Raw genomic sequence first — 17,895 nt, 5'->3', positions numbered from 1 at the left:
GGCCTTTGCTGCCTCAACCGATAAGGTGATTGTGGAGAGTGCTAGTGATAATGATGATTCTTCTAATGATAAAGTATCCAAGAAGATGACCCTTCAGGAAGCCTATGATAAGCTATGCACTGAATTCATAAGATCTGAAAAGACTTATCGTCTTTGTAGAAAAGAGCTTAATGAGGTAAAAATAGAAAAAGCTGATCTGTTGGTCAAGCTAGATGAGACTACAAGGTTAGTTGAGACCCTTGTTATGGAGAACACCTCATTAGAAGAGAAGGTTAAGAATCTCGAGGTTGAGCTTAGTCAAGCTAGAACTCAATTAGAGAGGATGTCTAGTGTGAATCTTGATGAGGTCTTGAGTGCTCAAAAGCCTAGTTCTGATAAGACTGGCTTAGGATATGCTGTTTCCTCCAGCCCCTCCTCTTCCACGACTTCTGGATCAAGGACTGTTATTGTACCTCAATCCAAGAAAAGTAAGAAAGGTATGAAATCCAAAACTATTTTGGCTAATTCTAAACCCTTTGTTAGACCTCATGTTTGTCACCATTGTGGTTTTTCTGGACACATTCATCCTAATTGCTTTAAGTTGTATTCTTAAAAGCAAGTGTCCAAACGATCACAGGTTTCCTCTCAAGGACCTATACCTTTGTTTGGAGAGTTATTAAAAGCCTTGAGTTTTTTAACTCAATTTCAGGAGAATCTTAATTCTTCTATGTCCTTTAGTAGACATACTAGGACACGTGCCTTTTCATCTTCACGGCCAAAGACTCGTGCTGTGTGGGTGAGAAAGGAGCCTAAGACTTAATTGTCTTTTCTGTTTGTCCTCTACTTTAATTCTTTCTATCTATAGTAGGACTCTCTTTGCTTGATTTCTTTTGTTTTTGGAATCCTGCTTTCATGCATCTGCATTTTTCTATCATGCTTTCATGCATATGCATCTTTCTTTCATGCTTTCATGATTTTTTGTCTATTTTTGTTTGGTTGTTTAGTTTTTATTTAGTTTTGTTTTCAAAATAAAAAAAGGGGAAAAAATAAAAAAAATAAAAAAACAGTGTGTTTGTGTACATCGGTTCTTGTGAACCTTAAAATGGCCATTGAAACAGAGTTTTCTAAACTTTGTATCGCTTGTAGCTTAGATGAACATTCTTATGCACAACTAAGCAAGTGAGCTTTGTGGCTCTTTGTTTGTGATAAGTAAGGTTAAGTGATCTCTTGTGCTTAACACTCGTATCATTCTTTTTGACGGGAAGGACTAGAAAATTCTAAGAGAAAGGCATTAATAACCATCTCACCACTGTTACCCGCCAATCATGATATGACATCTATATGCTTCGGTATAGCAAAAGTGCAATGTCAGTGACATCTGTATGCTTCGGCATAGCAAAAGTGCAATGTCCAAAAGCTTAACATAATTGAGTATTTCTTTTCTCTCCTTTGTATACCTATGCATGGTTTGCTTAATAAAAAGAAAATATGCAAAGAAATAAAAGCAAAAAGAACAAAATGCTTTAAATATGATTGCAAGCGTGCTTTCTAGGAGATGTGGGAGTTATAGGATGTACCTCAAAGGTGATAGTCCCCATTAAACAGTTATGATTGTGTGTGAGTTAAAGTGATTTTCTCATATCTCAAATCGTCATAACATTGGGTAGATTAGGCTTGGGGAGGGTCTCTTGCTATTCGTGTATCCCAACTTATTGTTTAGTAAATCGATTTACCGCTTGGAGAGCAGCGAAGAGGTTTTTCGCCGAGTTCTTCGGTTTTCTCTTCGATAACACATCGCCGTGTTATCTTGTGTTTGCATCTCTCTTCCCTTACTCTCGTACTTTACTTTTATTGTTTGTTGTTCATGTTTATGCACTAGACTAGTATCGGTTGATTGCGCTTCATTTATTCTTGTTTTCGCACTTAGTTAAAGTTAGAGTAAAATCAATCTAGCCGTAATCTTTTAATTTGGGGTCTAAACAAGCTCTTGTGTTTTAACACAAATCTGAGCTTTCATATACTTTAGTAAATATTTAATAAAGTAGTTAGGCCTAACATTCTGAATAACAAACTCATTAAACTTATCTCAAGGGAATATTTTGTATCTCCGTTAAGAGACTATGAATTCCATCTTGAGATTATATGTTCCATCAACATTAAATGTGGTTGCCCAACATACTAAGGTTTTGACCGTAACTTTAGATCTCACTCCTGATACATCAAAGCAACCTACACCTTATGATCAAGTCCATTATTCTCTTAGGATTAAGAGTTCATGCAAATATAAGTCGTGAGTTTATTATTCATTTGACAGTCGTTAGGAGAATAATAAATCTCATGACAGAAAAATGGCAAATGATCCGCGTGATAGCCGAAGGAAAAATGAGCTTATCACGGGTCATCGTATTCTTATAGACATCTATGAGGGATAAAATAAACTGAGAAGGGAAGTCAATAGAAATTTGCTCTGAGAGTGATAACAAAAGTTGAGCATGAGGCTCTGTGATAGAGGTATAGTGAGACAATGGATGGAGAACGAATATCATCACCATGTTAAGGAATCTCAGACCTTTAGCAAAGGTTGAGCAACGGGTTTTTTGACGATCATCCCGAGAAGAAGGTGTCTCACAGAATAGAGACACGAGTTTGTCTTTAGACACAGTTCTAAGACGATCAGCCGGATATAAGATCGGGAGTGACTACAATGCGCGTACCTTGAACATGAGTGATAAAATGAGGTACAAAATAGTCAAATTTGTGCATATTGGAGTAAAACTCTTGTATAATCATGGAAGGGCACGTGACCAGGATGCCACACAATGACTCCCAACCCCTACTGTAGATGATAGTTGGAAGGTCAGTATCAGAAAAATCCAATAGGATGACTTGGCATTCTAAATGAATGCCTCGTCAGGAAAAGTTCTCCTAAAAGTCCTTACGGGCTTTATCATCGCGGAACCTAACATGTGAAGGAGTAGGATCAGAGGAAGATGCCTCAGAATGAAGAGGGTTCCGAGATGGAGCAGATTTTTGCTAAGGTTCCATAGAGCAACAAAAAAAAGAAGGGAGAGAGAGAGAGAGAAAGAAACATGACAACATAGATCAATATCAAAATAAAGATAGATGAAGGTACGTATGCATGAAAAATGCATAAACATGTGACATGCAAAAGTAAAAACATCATGGACTTAGCCCAATCTAATCCTACCACAACACATGTTTTCAACACATAGAGCACACATCTATAATGCATAAAACATTGTTATAATTCATATGTTATGCAATGCATGAACAATTAGGATGATTTAAACAAAACCCATCCCAAAAATTTTGCAAAAACCTCATCAATTTGGAAAAATCCCAAAAATTGCAAAACCACAAAATTTAGGTCAAAAGATATGAATTGCAAGATTAATGAGAGAAAAGGAATCATACCAGAGGGAGAAAGTGATCTTGAGACCGAAGATTGAGTGGGGACGAGGTTTAGAGTGATTGAGAGGTGTTTGGGAAGGTAAGGAGATAAATGGAGTCGAGAGAGATCGAGAGAAATGAGAAAGAATTCACGTCGACCCTTTATATAGAAATCCATAATTCTCGATAGATCGAGAGATGTCAAGAGGTGTCGAGCTTTAAAATTCGACAGATACAGCTATTGAGGAGCTATTGAGAGGTGTCCACAACAAAAGCGGCTCGATGGATCGAGAAGCTATTGAGGAGACAAAAACTCTCTCGATGAATTGAGAAGCTATTAAGATTGCGATAAAAAGAAGCTGGAGAGCTCGATAGATAGCCTAGCTGTCGAGAGATGTCCAGCAGCTATTGAGATTGCTTAAAAGCCGTTTTTCAAGAAAAGAAAAAACATAGACATGAATGCAATCAAGCATGCTACACAACCAAGGATTCAAACAACATTTTGAGCTCTCAAAATCATCTCTCAACAAAAAAAATGTTAAGCACATAGATCCAAACACACACACAACACACTAAACAAGTCTAACCAATTTTATATTTCAAAAACAAGTCAAGACAATTTAGTGAGCATACATTAGCACATGTAAACCTTGTGATGGCCAAATCATATTGTACCTGCACATGTATCAAAAGTAGCAAAGAATATTGCATGTTGTGTATGAAAAATATCACAAGATTGCATAAGCGTCTACATGTTATGACGATTTGAGATATGAGCAAATCCATTGAACTCACACACAATTATAACTACTTAATGGGGACTATCACCTTCGAGGTATATCCTATAACTCCGATATCTCCTAGAAGACACGCTTGCAATCATATAAAAAGCACATTGATTCTTTTTGCTTTTATTTTTTTTTGCATATTTTCTTTTAAGCATAACTTTGGATAGAAATTCACGCCATGTTTTACCTTAAGACTAAGGTTGTGTTTGTGTTGGCTAAACTGTCCACACACTGAGTATTGATGGCATGTGGAATATCTTTGGCGGTTGTTAGTGTTTTGATCTTTGATTAACTATTTCTACTAAAGTCATAATTTTTTGTTATTTTGTGTCTTTGTCTCGAGTCGCTTAAATTCCTAGGTACTAGCAATGAGCTGGTTGGAAGTGTGATAATAGCATAATTTTGCATATTTATATCATTATTAGAAAGCATTATCATGCTTATTTTGATATAATTTATGCATTTTATAGTTGGTTTTGGAATAATGCTGAATAATCAATTTTGTGCTTAATTGAATTTAAATGCGTGAATTTGTCTTTTGTAAGAAAATGTAATTAAATAAGTGCATTTGTGCAAAAAAAGAAAGCTAATGGACTTTACTTTTAAAAGGGACCATGATAAAGTCAAAGAAGGCCAACCCAATTAAATTCAAGTCCTATTGAAGTAAGGAATCAAAGGAACTTTGCACCTAATCCAAGTCCAATTTGGATTAGGATCCCAGTTTGTGCCCTAGTTAGTATTTAGAGCATAAATTTCGGCTCAAATGTCCAATCGAGATGATTCAAGTTGGGCTGGAAAGATAACCTAATGCGCTACTATTTTTTCGTTTACCAAAAGTCCGAATTCTGAAGTTAAATGGGCTGATAACATTGGTTAAGCGAAGCCTAAAAACCTAGGATTCTATTTAAACGGGAATTCAAGTTGTAATAGGATTCTTTGACCTATTAAAGGCTCCTTAGGGAAAATTTCAAGAGGGGTCAGCTACCGTAGAATATAATTTAGGTTTTCTTAAAGTTTCTTTACAGTTTTTAGAGTTTTATTTGTGTTATGACTTGCTAGAAGCCTTGCTAAAGTAAGGGGTGAAACCCAACCGTTTATTGATATGTTCTTAACAGTTATTTATTGGTTTTAATGCTTATATTATTATGTTTTTTTATTGATTTACTCATCTAGAAAAGTATTTTGTTCTGTATAATTGTTTGATTTATCATAAACTTCGGGCACTTAAATGCTTAGTATTCCCTGAGAACTAATTCACTAATTTTGTTTTGCCTAAAATCAATCAATTTCATAAAACTACCTTAGAAAATTAATTCTTGAGTTTTTATTGTTAAATCATCTGACTAAGATCATCATTCGTATGAATTTTAGTTGAGTTATAAAATAAATATTGTTAAGACTACCAATAGATGTGTTGTGTGTGGATCCCTAAACCTTAGCGCCTTAATATATCGTTATTTTCTCTCAATTTAAATTAACTTTACTAAACCATCAAAAATATCTTCAATTAAACTTTATTATTTTAGTTTTATTCTCTTGTGGTTTGCTAATCAATTCCCTTCCCTTTTCCCTGTGGATTCGACCTCGAACTTACCTAGTTATTTTTTCACAACAATCCTGCATTTAGGAGCATTATTTACGTCGTAGCACATGCTCTTTCACAAATAGGACTTTTCACTTTTAGTGTGTAGGATTAAACATGGTTTGCATCTCATACAAAACATATGCAGCGGAAATTTAACGGATCTACTTCATTCACAATCGATAACATGCACTATGTAAGTTTCAGAATTTAAGAACAAGAGAGCGTACCTTGGTGTGGTGAATTTCAAAACAAAGATCGGAAGCACTTGGGAATACTTTTAATCTTCACTCCAATTCCACTTTACGCCCAAGATATGTGGTCTCTCAATCAGTTTCAAAGGGAGAATGATAGAATGTCTTACTCTCACATATGTCTCATACATAAATCTCTACAGAAAATTCTGTATATTTCTCCCTTTGTATCTAACTGATTATCTAATTGGGCTGGCCTTTTGGGCCTTTCCAATTGGGCTTAAGTATGTGGCTTGGAGTGGGACCAAAATGGATCAATAAGACACTAGCTCCAATGAGCCTTGGGCTTTTCTGTCAACTCTTGACATGTCCAAAGTTACCATTAACTATATTTAATACCACTATATAAATATAGTTGCACTCTAGGCCTTATCTATAAATTATATCCCAAGACTTTATTGTACATGTAATCTCTTCATAAAATATTTGTAGTAATACAAAGTCATGAATATGGACTACCACTTTGTAAATTACTACATATTATTCTTGAGTACCCGGTTTAATCCTTTAAAATTATTCAACATATATTTATGAAATCCAATCTCATAAATATATACTTTAGTATCTTCTTACCAAAGTGGTTAGGCCTAACTCTCTGAATAACTGAACCCATTAAACTTATCTCAAGGGAATATTTTATATCTCCGTTAAGAGACTATGAATTCTATCTTGAGAATACATGTTCCATCAACACTAAATGTGGCTGCCCAATATACTGAGGTTTTGACCGTTACCTTAGATCTCACTCCTGATATATCAAAACAACCTACATTTCATGATCAGGTCCATTATCCTCTCAAGATTAAGAGTTCATGCAAATAGAAGTCGTGAGATTTATTATTCAATTGACAGTCGTTAGGAGAATAATAAATCTCACAGCGATCCAGTTCAATATGTCTTAACTCTTAAAACATATCAACACATCAACTAGAAGTTTTCACTTCCATGATCAAGACAAATCATCTTAGTTGATATGTTATAGTCTTCGCAGATGAAACGCCCAATTTCATCGCCGACTACGAACTAAAATTCGGAGTTTACAAAGAACTTGTGACTTATATCTTCTGTGATTAAATCACATAAATCACATACTATGCATCTCATGGACTATATAATAATGTCCGAATATTCATGTTACCATTATTTTATATTATAATAAAACAACTTTATTAATCACAACATTAAGTCATACATAATAACATACATAGCATCATACAATAGGATTTAAGGGTACTAATCATAACATAGTGGCACTCCGTCGTCTAGCGAGTTGGAGACTTGGACCCGAGCCTACAGAAGAAGCACTTGCCCACGAGCTTACCACCCGTAGACATAAGTTATTCATTTTACTGCATTTTAGCTAGTTAATCCGCTTAGATTTTAACAAGTCTCTCTCTCTTTTTATGGGAATGGCAACCATGAAAGAGAACAAAGGGAAAGGCAAGGTTGGTGACGAGGTTGTACAGTTTGGGGATAAGGCAATTGACCACACTCGTCCTCCCGTTTCATCCACCATGAAGCTTATCCCTCCAACCTCATTGGAAAAAGGAAAACGGTGTCCAAGAGATTGGACACGAGTATTCTCCTCAGCCGTCGAGGCAACAAGAAGCTGTAGGTTGACTCTTCGATGCCATCTGTCACCCTTGTCGTGGTTCTTAACCATGCCATTCCTGTGGCTAAGTCCAAAGTTGATGCTTCTCTCACGTGTCGTGACGTAGACCCATCTAAGTCTCCTTCTGTTGGCCCTACTAACAGTAGCCCAATGACCTTCCTTAGAAGTGAAGGTCTTGTCTGGGACAAATTTATGCAGGCAGTGACTAATAGGGACATTGCCATCTGCTATGACATGACCGTGAAGGAGTTTGAACGATACACAATTCATGACCTCTTCAAGGTATTTTAACTCGTCCTTAGCCTTTTAAAGAATTAAGCTTTATCCCTTTTATCTCATGTCCATGTTTCTGATACAGGCCATGTCTAAATTTATGGCGGCATCTAGGCAAGCCTATGAGCTAGATAAGGATAGGGTTAGGCTTGAGGTAAAGCTTCATGACATGGAGAAAGAATCAAGCTGTAGGGCGGGGGAGAGGATGAAGCTAGAAGCCAAGGTTAAAGAGTTAAAGAACCTAGCTTAGCAGTTGAGGATGGATATAGTGGAGAAAGATACTCGTCTAGATCACCTTCAGAAGCAGAATGACGAGCTTAGATCGTCCTTGAGTAAATCCAGAGATGAAGTGATTAAGGAATTCAAGTCGTCCTAGGAGTTCACCAACCTCTTGGACGAGAACTATGTTGTGGGCTTCAAGGATTTTCATATGGATGCCCCTGAGTCATTTCTTGGGGTGGACTTTGACTCCATCAAGCTCCATACTACAACTGAGAGTTCCTTAGTTTAAATGAAATCAGAGGATGCGAATATCGAGGACGATGCTTCTACTCCTTGTCCTACTAAGGACAACTCAAAGTCTAAAGGCGATGCCCCCAGTGGTTTATCCCCGTAAATTTAATTTCAAGCAAAATTTATTTTTCTTTATTTGCTTTTTATTTTAGAGGTTTGTTGTTTTGGACTATTTAAATTTCTTCAAGTACATTACCCCATCCATGTTTCAGGATGGGGTCTCATACAATTGCCTTTTCTAGGCTTATTACTTAAAAAGGTTTTTGGACGATGGTCATATACCTTTAATTTTATTTATGAATACATTTCCATCCATATTTGAATGTATGTTCTTTTTTATGTAGACAATTTTAATTCCCAAGTATTTTTCATCCATAATTCAGACTTTTACCTTGGAATGGCTAAATATTTTCCTCGTCGTTATCTTGGACTTATCTTTGGAATTTTTAATTGGCTAAGTTTTCCTTCTCGTCCATAGTTTGGATTACTCAGTGGTTTGGACATATGTCATCCATAGAAATTCCTTGCATGTTTCATGCATCCCTTTCTTCATCCTATGTTATTGGACGTGTACTGGGAGGTGTGTTCCTACCCTTTGTACTTATATTTTTACCTTAAGGTTTTATAATAGTTTGCCTTTTCCTCGTCTAAGGATGGCTCATGGCGATACATCTCTGCGTCCAGAGATTTTAGACATCTTTAACTTTGTATGGACTTTAGTTTCATAGAGAATCATCAACACTTGAGCTAGAAAATTCCAACTGCTTTTTTATACAATAGAAAGCTTTGTACATAACATTGTTCATAGACAATAGAAAGCTTTGTACATAACATCGTCCATAGACATCATTCATGTCAGTACCTAGTTCTTTTTTAGGGAATTTAAATTGCTTTATATAAAAAAGGACTTCGTTCATGACATCGTCCATAAACATGGGACATTCTAGTAGTTAGTGCTTTTTAGGGAATTCAAATTGTGAAAGATCGGGGGTAAAATTTAGGTCCTCTTAAAAAGAGATTTGGGTGCTTGTAGGGGCACATCTCTTTTGGGTAGTGGTGTGGAGTCGCCATTAAAAGACAAAACACTAATCTGCCTATTCAAAAATCCTAAGCTTGGGGGCTAAGTTACGAAATGGGAAAGTGTTAGGCACCCCGCCCAGACAGAGTCTGGTCTTCTAGACTCTAATGACCAATATACACTTTTTTGCATGATGTTGAATGAGATGTTGTAACATGCATGACAAACACTTGACAAAAATTAATTTAAATTAATTTACCTTATGATTAATATCCTCTTTTTAAAGATCATTTTTTTTTTTTTGAAAAGGAATGAGTGATTTTTACTTGTTCTAGAAAGAGGGGATAAGGCATAGCCGAATGCCCCTTGTTTAAGAGATGAATGCATGACTTTGAAAAATCTTGATTTGATTAATTTTCTCTTCCCCCTTTCATTTTTTGAAAACAATGATGTAGGTGTTTTTTATTTTTTATTTTTAAAAAAAAATGGACAAGGCATGTCTAAATGCCCCAATTTGACAATTCATGTAAATTTTTAGAGATTTTATTGCACAATTTATTTATTTTTTTGAGTAAAAACCGGAGTCAAAACAGACCCCAAAAGTGCCCTAGAGTGCTGATTGGCAATTTAAGGTGCCGACAGGCACACCCAATTTTAGGCCGATTCCTTGTGCTTTTCCAATGCATTTTTTTGTGTTTTTAAGTTTTTTGAAAAATATTTTCTCCGTTTGAGACCACGAAACACTTTCCTAGTCAGATACAAACTCTTGAAACTTATTTAAACCTAATTAAGGACTGAGGTAGCTTATTTTAGCATCTATCCTGCAAACAAATTTTTGCATCAAAGTTATCAAGAAAAAATAATCGCAAGAAGGAGTTATCCATGGCTAACAATCAAAATTTTCCTCGTTCAACCACTCATGATATCAATAGATGGGTTCGTAGCTTTGATTTTAGCACCAAGACCAATTTTACAGCCTACAAGCTAGAGGTAATCAAGGCTTTGAGGAATGTCAATATCAAGTGGGATTTTCTCCATGTTGCCATGAAGTTCTGAGATGTTGAAGACCATGTATTCCGGTTTAAAACTGCTGAACTTTGTCCCATAATTGAAGAATTTTCAGCTATTTTGGGTTATGATCCTGACAAGAAATCTGTATCAATTTCTTGTTATCCCAAACATAGGGAGATTTTATCTGCTGCTCTAGGACTTCCTACTTTAGTTACTAGTAGCATGATTGAAAGCCACATGATGAATCTTTATGCAGTTGTTTCAAGACTCATTAACAAGCGTACTTATGGAGTGACAGACACCATGTAGAAAAACTTTGGCTTAGCTCTTTGCTTCGTGGGGGAATTTTCGCATTGCTTTGGAAGGCCCAGTTTTATGGATGCTCGAGCCATAGGCACTAAGAGTCAAGTTAAGGGTGGTGATAATCCTACTTCTTTGATCTTTGAAGAAACTCTTTTAGGATTGGACTCTGTATTTCATGGTGGAGAGCCACAAAACTTTCTTGGGAGTCCCTCAACTTTGTAGATATGGTTGATGGAAAGACTGGATATGATTGCCACACCTACTGTTGTAGATTATGAACCTGGCAATTTCCTCAGGTGGATTGTCCTTAAAACCGAGTGTCAAACAGAAAGCGACTAGGTGAAATTTTTGAACAAGAAATCCAGTGTCACAATTCGATAGAATTGTTATTGGTGGATGTGCCCACCTCCTTTGTTGTGGTCGCCGAGATTAGACCACATCTTTATAGTTGGATACAGGAGGGCAACTTTCTATAAGGCAAATAGACTCTTGAGGCAATTCCAATATGAGTAGGGAATGTCTGGTGGAAAACGAAGAAAACATTTCACTTATGTGTAGACAAATCTTAATTCTATAAGGAACATGTTGCTGGGCTTGGAGATGGCTGACTGGGTGGATCAATCTTTTGTTAAGGTTCACTTTCAAAGGATGAACACAAACTATTCTAACTAGCTGGTGAAAAATATTGCGGACAAGGAGGCTGACATGGTTGCCAGAGAAAAAAATTTCTTCAAGACAACTGAGAAAGACATAAGGCTAACAACTAAGATTTTAAAAGGAGGGACAAATATGACAAAGTACCTAGCACAGATGGAATCAATGAACAACCAAAGGAGAAAAGACTGAAGAAAAAATAATCTTCTTATTTTTTGTCTTTAAACAAGTTTATCTTAAAAGTTGATGTGAAACTTTTAGGTTTAAGAATTATTTAGGACTTTCAGGTTTAGGGTTCTGTTTAGGGTTTGGTTTTTTTTAGGGTTTGGTTGAGGTTTGGTTTTTGGATTTTGTGTAATGGCATAGTCTAATGGAATGGTTGAATTTTGAAAATAGTTTTTTTTTTTTTTTTGGCTTAATGGGTACATGGTGGGTTTGGGGAACTTGTGACCTGACCAATATATGGTTGCCCATGTACCTCCTTGGTAGAAGGATTAGATCATCACGTAGTTTTTTTTTTTTTTTTTTGCCTTAACTTTTGCCTAGGCCGCCCTTTGGGGTTTTCAACCTAGCAGGCTCTTTCACTCTATTGTTTTTACTCTCCTTTTGCATACATTGCCCTTTCAGGTTTTCAACCTACCTTTTTGGTTTTATTTTTTATTTATTTTTATTTAACCAAACCTTGAAAGGGAAATAACATAATTTATAACCATTTCAGACGTGGTGTTTTCAAACTACCACCTCAAACGTGGTATTTCTTCAATTGGTCCATGTTGGTTGGCTCAGTAAAAGGGTTTGCATCTAAGTCCATCAACTTTCTGATAGTCAATTGGTCATTCTTGTCTACAGACTTTGGGTATGTCCCATCCTTGAGGTACTGTAGAATGTCTGAATTGATGGAAATATGCATGTGCGCAGCGGAAAAATAACGGATCTACTTCATTCATAAAAGTTAACATGCACTATGTAAGTTTCAGAATTTGAGAATAAGAGAGTGTACCTTGGAGCGGTAAATTTCAAAATCGAAGATCAAAATCGCTTGGGAACACTTTCAATCTTCACTCCAATTCCACTAACGCCCAAGATGTGTGGTCTCTCAATCAGTTCCAAAGGGAGAAATGTCAAAGTGTCTAACACTAACATGCACCACTTCACAATAGTGTTCTTCCAAAATTCTCTACTGAAAATTCTATATATATATATATATATATATATATATCTCCCTTTGTATCTAACTGATTATCTAATTGGGCTGGCCTTTTGGGCCTTTTCAATTGGGCTTAAGTGTGTGGCTTGGAGTGGGACCAAAAAGGACCAATAAGACACTAGCTCCAATGGGCCTTGGGCTTTTCTGTCAACTCTTGACAATTCCAAAGTTACCATTAACTATATTTAATACCACTATATAAATATAGTTGCACTCTAGGCCTTATCTATAAATTATATCCCAAGACTTTATTGTACATGCAACCCCTTCATAAAATATTCGTAGTAGTACAAAGTCATGAAAGAAGACTGTCACTTTGTAGATTACTACATCTTATTCTTGAGTACCCGGTTTAATCATTTAATGTTATTTATTATATATTTATGAAATCCAATTCCATAAATATATACTTTAGTAACTTCTTACTAAAGTGGTTAGGCCTAACTCTCTGAATAACAAACTCATTAATCTTATCTCAAGAGAATATTTTGTATCTCTGTTAAGAGACTATGAATTCCATCTTGAGAATATATGTTCCATCAACATTAAATGTGGTTGCCCAACATATTGAGGTTTTGATCGTTACTCTAGATCTCACTCCTGATATATCAAATCAACCTACACCTCATGATCAAGCCCATTATTCTCTCAAAATTAAGAGTTCAGGCAAATATAAGTCGTGAGTTTATTATTCATTTGACAGTCGTTGGAAGAATAATAAATGTCACACAGTCCAGTTTAATATGTTTTAACTCTTAAAACATATCAACATACCAATTAGAAATCTCCATTTCTATGATCAAGACAAATCATCTTAGTTGATATGTTATAGTCTTCGCTGATGAAATGCCCAATTTTCATCACCGACTACGAACTACATTTTGAGTTTATAAGGAACTTGTGATTTAAATCTTCTGTGACTAAATCACATAAATCACATATAATGCATCTCATGGATTATATGATAATATCCCAATATTCATGTTACCATTATTTTTAGATAATAATAAAACAACTTTATTAAACACAACATTAAGTCATACATAATAAAATACATAGCATCATACAATAGGATTTAAGGACACACATCCTAACATGAATACCATTCACCTTCTCTATTCATTCCCTCATTTTCTTCTATTGACTTGCAATAAACCGGCTCTTCTTTTTATTCCACCATTACTGGTCGAGCTTCATCTTCCTTTGGCCCATTCATCATGGATGTCATTGTTGCTAAAGCATCTGCAATCTGATTCTGCATTCTTGGCACATATTGGTACTGGATCTTTCTGAATTTCGAGGCCCACTTCTGGAGACATTCTTGATAAGGCATCAAACTTTCTTCCTTGATCTCCATCTATTTTGAATTTGAGAAATTATCAAGGCTGAATCACCATATACTTCCAACTCCTTCACTCCAAGGCCTAAGGTCGCTTGTAACCCCATAATGCAAGCTTCGTATTCAGTGGCATTATTAGTGGCAGGAAAGTGGAGCCTACCAGAGAATGGAATGTGTGTCCTTTTTAGAAAAATTAAAAGAACTCCAATGCCATTCCCATTTTGATTAGTTGCTCCATCAAAATACATCTTCCATGATTCTACCTCAATCCCCATGATATCCTCATCTAGAAAGTCTCCTTGGATTTCTTCAGCTTCTTCAAGTGAACAATGGGCTAAGTGATCAGCAATTGCTCTCCCCTTTACAGACTTCTAAGTCACATATTTAATATCAAATTCTGATAGAAGCAAAATGTTAGGACATATGTAATTGGATGTTAGGAACATATGTCAACATCTTATGTATTGGCTAATCCTTTGACAAAATGAACTTTACTTGTAATTGGGTAGATCTAGGATGTGTTTAATACTTCAATGAACAAGAGTTCAAGTCCAAGTATTAAAGCCATGCAAGTCTTTCCAAGAATCAAGTAATGAAGTGCTGGATTTTAAAGCTCGATAGCTAGCATCTATCGAGGTTTAAAAGCTACTGAAGCCCGTGGCTTGACAACTAGCTCGATAGATGGCTATCTATCGAGATTTATCAAACTCAGTTTTCTAGGGCTTTTTTTTCATTCAATTTGTAAGTATATGTTTGGGCTTTTTTTCTCACAACCCTAAACATATATAAAGGTTATTTTAAGGGCGGTATCAGGTTACACATTAGGGAGCACAATTGCACAAGAGCATAATTCCTCGAGTGTGATCGGAAACCTAGTTTGCCCTAATTCTTGAAGAAGCTGCTGTGTTTGTACACCGTAGGGTTTTGTGACCAAGCAACTTCGTAATCTTCATCAGTTGATGAATAGAAGAACTTTGCAGTCAACATACTTCTCATGTTGGTGATCAAGTCGCATACTGGGATCCGCGCATCTTTTGGTTAATCACGTACTGGGAGCTATGCAATACAAGGAGAGATTGTCATTACAAAACAAGTCCAATTGGGAATTGGGCTAAGGGTTCAACTGTAGGTTGGCATAAGGTATTGGGATTCCTTTACTTGTAACCGCTTGTTTTGATAATAGTGAATTCTTGGGAGTGGTGACCTTAAAATCACCCGATGGGGTTTTTGCCGTGTAAGTTTTCCCCATTCGTAAACAAATCACCGTGTCATTTAATTTTTTCTGCTTATTAGTTATTTGGTGATTTGTTTGTGCTACCATGCTCGTTGCATATAATTGAACCTAATTAATTCACAAGGGGTCAATACATTTTTGGCCTATCACAAAACCCATTTAGTTTTCTTCCCATCTTGTATAGGCTTTTCTTAGATATTTCAAAGGGTCCATTCTTGCAATCAATAAGACCTTGAAAGCAAGCAGATAGTGTATGAGTTTTCAAGTTGCCCATACAAATGCTACACATGTCTTCCTGAGTGGTGAGTACTTCTCTTCATAGGCCAACATCTTCTTGTCAATGTAGTAAATCGCATTCTCCTTTCTAGTCTCTTCTAAATACTGAGCAAGCAAAGCCCCAATTGTTGTATCTGTAGTTGTGAGATACAACAATAATGGCTTTTCAGGTATTGGTGGAACTAGTATTGGTGGCTTCATCAGATAATTCTTAATCTTTTCAAAATCTTCTTGACATTGTTCATTCCATACTGTGGGAGCTTCCTTCTTGAGCAATCGGAAAAGTGGCTCGCATATCATGGTGAGTTGGGCTATGAATCTGCTGATATATTGTATCCTCCCTAAAAATTCTCAGATCTTCTTCTTAGTCCTAGGAGGCTTCATCTCTATGATTGCTTTGAGTTTGTCAGGATCAACTTCAATTCCCCTCTGACTTACCATAAACCCCAACAGCTTTCCTGGTGTGATGCCAAAAGTGCTCTTCTTTGGATTCAATCGCAACTTGTAGTATTGGATTCTTTCAAACAACTTCCACAAACTTGTAGTATTGGATTTTTTACTTCACTATCATGCCATCAACATAAACTTCTACTTCTTTGTGGATCAAATCGTGCAACAAAATGGTGGTTGCACGTTGATAAGTAGCACCAACATTCTGAAGGCCGAATGACATGACCCTGTAGCAATACATCCCCCAAAGAGTAATGAAGGAAGTTTTTTCCATATCTTCCAGAGCCATCTTTATCTGATTGTACACTAAAAAACCATCCATAAATGATAGCAAGGCATGTCCTGCTGTGTTATCAATCAGAATATCAATGTGAGGCATGGGAAAATCATCTTTTGGGCTAGCCTTATTCAGATCTTGGAAGTCTTCACACATTCTCACTTTCCCATCCTTCTTTGGTATAGGAACCATATTAGCTAACCATTCTAGATAATTGACCACTCTCAGGAATCCTGCATTGTATTGTTTCTCAACCTCTTCTTTGATCTTAAGAGTCCACTCTGGCTTCATTCTTCTCAACTTTTGCTTAACCGACTTCATGGTTGGATCTGTTGGAATGCAATGCTGCACTATATCTGTATCAATCTCGGGCAGGTCTTTGTTTAACAATAGCTTAATCTTGCATATTTATATCATTATTAGAAAGCGTTATCATACTTATTTTGAGTTAATTCATGTATTTTATAGTTGGTTTTGGAATAATGCTAAATAATCAATTTTGTGCTTAATTGAATTTTAATGCGTGAATTTGTCTTTTGTAGGATAATGAAACTAAATAAGTGGATTTGTGCAAAGAAGAATAATGAAATTTACTTTTACAAGGGCCATGATGAAGTCAAAGAAGGCCAACCCAATTAATTCGAGTCCAATTGGAGCAAGGAATCAAAGATAATTTGCACCAAATCCAAATCCAAGTCCAATTCGGATTAGGATTCCAGCCTGCGCACCAGTTAGTATTTGGAGCATAAATCTTGGGTCAGATATCTAATCGAGATGATTCAAGGTGGTCTAGAAATTTATCTTAAAGGGCTACAACTTTATAGTTTACCAAAAGTCTGAATTCTGAAGTTAAATGGGCCGAAAACGTCAGTTAAGTGAAGTCTAAAAACCTGGGATTTTCTCCAAACAGGAATTTAACTTGTAATAGGATTCCTTGACCTATTTAAAGGCTCTTTAGGGAAAAATTCAAGAGAGAGCTTCCGTAGAACATAATTTAGGTTTTCTTAAAGTTTCTTTACAATTTTAGAGTTTTATTTGTGTTATGGCTTGTAAGAAGCCTTGCTAAAGTAAGGGGTAAAACCCAACAATTTATTGGTATGTTCTTAACAATTATTTATTGATTTTAATGCCTATGTTATTATGTTTTTTTATTGATTTACTCATTTAGAAAAGTGTTTAGTTCTGTATAATTCTTTGATTTATCGTAGACTCAGGGCACGTTAAAGGCTTAGTATTCTCTACGAACTAATTCACTAGTTTTGTTTTGCCTAAAAGAAATCAAATTCATTAAACTACCTTAGACAATTAATTCTAAAGTTTTTATTGTTAAATCATCCGACTAAGATCATCCTTCATATGAATTTAGTTGAGTTATAAAAAAAATATTGTTAAGACTACCAATAGATGTGTTATGTGTGGATCTCTAAACCTTAGCATCTTAATATGTTGTTATTTTCTCTCAATTTAAATTAACTTTACTAAACCATCAAAAATCTCCTCAATCAAGCTTTATTATTTTAGTTTTATTCTCTTGTGGTTTGCTAATCAATTCCCTTGGCTGGGTAGTAGAGGATATCCGCTGAACTTCCATTGTCTATCAACACCCTTCCAGTTGTATAATTTGCAATTGTCAGAGTAATAACAATTGCTTCATCATGGGGATGATGTAATCATTTTGCATCTTCAACTGTAAAAGCAATGATAGGTTCATCCT

The 17,895-nt window shown here is 35.8% G+C and overlaps 1 protein-coding gene across 1 annotated transcript; it reads right to left on the bottom strand.

The window, feature by feature from the left end:
* Positions 1-13,773: 13,773 nt before the first annotated feature.
* Positions 13,774-15,754, bottom strand: LOC142612148 (uncharacterized). The gene is made up of 3 exons (XM_075784267.1): positions 15,455-15,754; positions 14,007-14,315; positions 13,774-13,962 (listed from the first exon to the last, which is right to left on the bottom strand). Exons 1-3 carry the CDS (start codon positions 15,752-15,754, stop codon positions 13,774-13,776), a joined length of 798 nt encoding a protein of 265 aa, XP_075640382.1.
* Between the last annotated feature and the right edge of the window lie 2,141 nt (positions 15,755-17,895).

The sequence above is a fragment of the Castanea sativa genome, chromosome 10, assembly GCF_040712315.1.
Source record: "Castanea sativa cultivar Marrone di Chiusa Pesio chromosome 10, ASM4071231v1".
NCBI classification, from domain to species: Eukaryota; Viridiplantae; Streptophyta; class Magnoliopsida; order Fagales; family Fagaceae; genus Castanea; species Castanea sativa.
The sequence above is the reverse complement of the archived record's forward strand: the minus strand, read 5'-3'. Positions and strand labels throughout refer to the sequence as shown.

What these genes read in the sequence shown, in the direction of transcription:
- LOC142612148 (XM_075784267.1), bottom strand. Translation starts at nt 15,754, where the DNA reads ATGATATGCGAGCCACTTTTCCGATTGCTCAAGAAGGAAGCTCCCACA. An exon ending in GGAAGACATGTGTAGCATTT is followed by an intron (nt 14,316 to 15,454) that starts GTATGGGCAACT and finishes TATGTGACTTAG; the next exon opens with AAGTCTGTAAAGGGGAGAGC. An exon ending in TTGGAGTGAAGGAGTTGGAA is followed by an intron (nt 13,963 to 14,006) that starts GTATATGGTGAT and finishes AATTCAAAATAG; the next exon opens with ATGGAGATCAAGGAAGAAAG.